This window comes from Octopus bimaculoides, chromosome 20, assembly GCF_001194135.2.
Source record: "Octopus bimaculoides isolate UCB-OBI-ISO-001 chromosome 20, ASM119413v2, whole genome shotgun sequence".
Lineage (NCBI taxonomy): Eukaryota > Metazoa > Mollusca > Cephalopoda > Octopoda > Octopodidae > Octopus > Octopus bimaculoides.
The window spans coordinates 41,925,722-41,928,482 of NC_069000.1; the positions used below are offsets into that span (position 1 = coordinate 41,925,722).

General features: G+C 36.7%; 1 protein-coding gene across 1 annotated transcript in view; it reads left to right on the plus strand.

The window, feature by feature from the left end:
* Positions 1-793: 793 nt before the first annotated feature.
* The window catches only part of LOC106875579 (uncharacterized), a 39,866-nt gene continuing 37,898 nt past the window's right edge, over positions 794-2,761 (plus strand). The window contains exon 1 of the mRNA XM_014923788.2: positions 794-1,141. Coding sequence (XP_014779274.1) covers positions 1,114-1,141 — 28 coding nt within the window. The 5' untranslated portion in view covers positions 794-1,113. The remainder of the gene's footprint in view (positions 1,142-2,761) is intronic.

Below are 2,761 nucleotides of genomic sequence, written 5' to 3' on the forward strand. Positions count from 1 at the left end.
GTTTATCGACCCCGAAAGAATAAAAGGCGAAGTCGACCACAGCAGAACTTGAACTCGGAACGTATAGACGGGAGAAATTCCGCTGAGCATTTTGTCCAGCGTGCTAACAACTCTACCAGCACGCCACCGTCTCTCTCTCTCTCTGTCTCTCTCTCTCTCTGTCTCTCTCTCTCTCTCTCTCTGTCTCAGTATTACTATCTCATTTATCCCCGCTCTGTCTATCTACCTATCTAATTCTTTCTGTCTGTCTCTCATATACTTTCATAATATTCCTACGAGTATATCTCTCTCTCTCTCTCTCAGTTCCTTTCATATTCTTTCGTCTTTCCCCCCCACACACTATATCCTTCCTGTCTCTACTTCTCCTCTTCCCCTCTTTACCTATCTACTCCTCCCTTGTCTCCAGACACTGCCACTGCTGCTCTTTTCATCAATTGGCCAGCCTCTACAACGCAACACCCTCCTCGCTTACTTTAACTTACTCTCTCTATTTCCCACTCTTTCACCTCTTACTTTCTCTCTCTCTTTCTCCCTTTCTTTTTTTGCCTTTCTCTCTTTTCCTGTCTGTCTCCTCTCACTTTTTCTCACCCTCTCTTTGTGTCCTTCATTCTATCCTATATTCTCCTTCCCTGTCTTCATCCTATAGTCCCTCACTCTCTCTTTCACTCTCTGCCTTTCTCTCTCTACCCTATAGCCTCACTCTCACTCGCTCTTTCCACTCTCTCTCTCACTCCTCCCTCTGTCGTTCTCTCTCCATCCTATATCGCTTCCTCCTCTCTCCCTCTATCTCTTCCTTCCTCTTTCTCTCTCATTTTTTCACAGACACACGAACATCCTCATCTCATCCTATCTTCTCTACACTCCCGTCAACTCTATCATTACCGCCACCACTACCACCATCATCATCATCACAAACCGTATTACTGTCATCGTATCTTTCTCTCTGGAACCCTCATTGTCTACTTTTAAAAGAAAAAAAAAGAGAGAGAGGAAAATTATTTTTAAAAAAATAAATAATAAAATAAAACATATAATACCAGCCTCCATTCACATCGTTTTTACTATGATCGCATCTCGCATACACTTACGGACGTAAATTGAACTATTGGATTTATGGATCTCTACAAATTATGTTTTCTTGGTGAGTAAAGCTAGCTTTATTCATTAAACAACAATTACTAATATATTAATTAACACAGCATGTAGTAGTTAAAACTGGTTTATTTAAATTATATATATATAACGTGACAAGAAAAAAAAAATTCATTTAACATTTAATTACATTCTCGAAGCGAATGACGGGGCTTGTGTTTCTATGAACCAAACGAGGGAGCTTTTTTTTTTTTCTGTGGCCGGTGTCTCGACTTGGTAGTAATAGCAGCCAAATAATCCTTAAATCAAACCCGACCATTCTATAATAATAATAATTATAATAATAATAATAATGATAATAATGATCACGTATGTTACATTGTATATGTGTAGTCCTACACATATATACTATATGTATGTATATATGTTGTCGGAATGAAACACGATATGGTCATGACTGAGATGTTTTTTTTATTGTTAGCCTTCTTATAATGAATGCTGCACAGGATAACTTATAGTTCTACATATTTATATGTTGAACGTATATATTTATAATTCTACATATTTATAATGTCTGAATAAAAGACGATATTGTCACAGTTGGTATGTTTTTTTTTTTCGATCGGTACCGATTTGGTGCTTAACAGTTAGAATTATGTTTAAGTTGTACTGTGGTCTGTCTCTTTCTATCGAATGTCGAAAGCCTGCTCTTATCTATCTATCTATCTATCTATCTATCTACCTATCTACCTACCTATCTATCTATCTACCTACCTATCTATCTATCTACCTACCTATCTATCTATCTATCTATCTATCTATCAATCCATCTATCTCTCTATCTATCTATCTATCTATCTATCCACACACATACACACACACACTCAATATATTCTCATATATTATATACATTAAATATCCTACATGTGCTAGGAGCTACCATGTAGTCGGTAGCAGCTAAATTCTCCCTCAAATCACACCTTACATTATTCCTTTTAAAGGATGGATACATGAGATGTATGTAGTCCTCGGTATACACCGTCAAGATGAAGAGAATTTAACCCCACACACCCCCAAAAAAAGAAGGAAGGAAGAAAAAAGACCGGGATGGTTACATTGAATCATCTTTGGTCATAGGTCTGTCTGCCCCAGCATGATTGACCTAGGGTTAAACATCATCATCATCATCATGCTCTCCTATTTTTACCCGCCACCAAAGGCCTTAATTTTGTTAACATCACGCCGGCAAAAAAGATTGTATTTTATTAAATAAGGGAGTGTGTTAGTCATATATCTGACTACTTCTGCTAAACTAGAAAATTGTGCTACAAAACGAACGCAGTTGCCTCCTTACTCGAAAAACCTATTAAGACATTTTACAGTTACCTCGTATTTTAATTACTTTCAGAGCTTACCTTAGTTAATTTTTTTCTCAACTCTTTCTCCCTCCCTCTCTCTCTCTCTCTCTCTCTTTCTTTTCTTTCTTTCTTTCTCTGTCTCGTTCACTCTTTCTCTCTCTTTCAATTACACACACTCTCTTTACACATACACATATATATATATATATATATTTCCTTTCCTGAGCGTCCAATAATACTATCCATATCACGTCCTCACTTTGTTGTTTTTTTGTTTTTTTGTTATTGTGTTTTTGAACTATATATATATA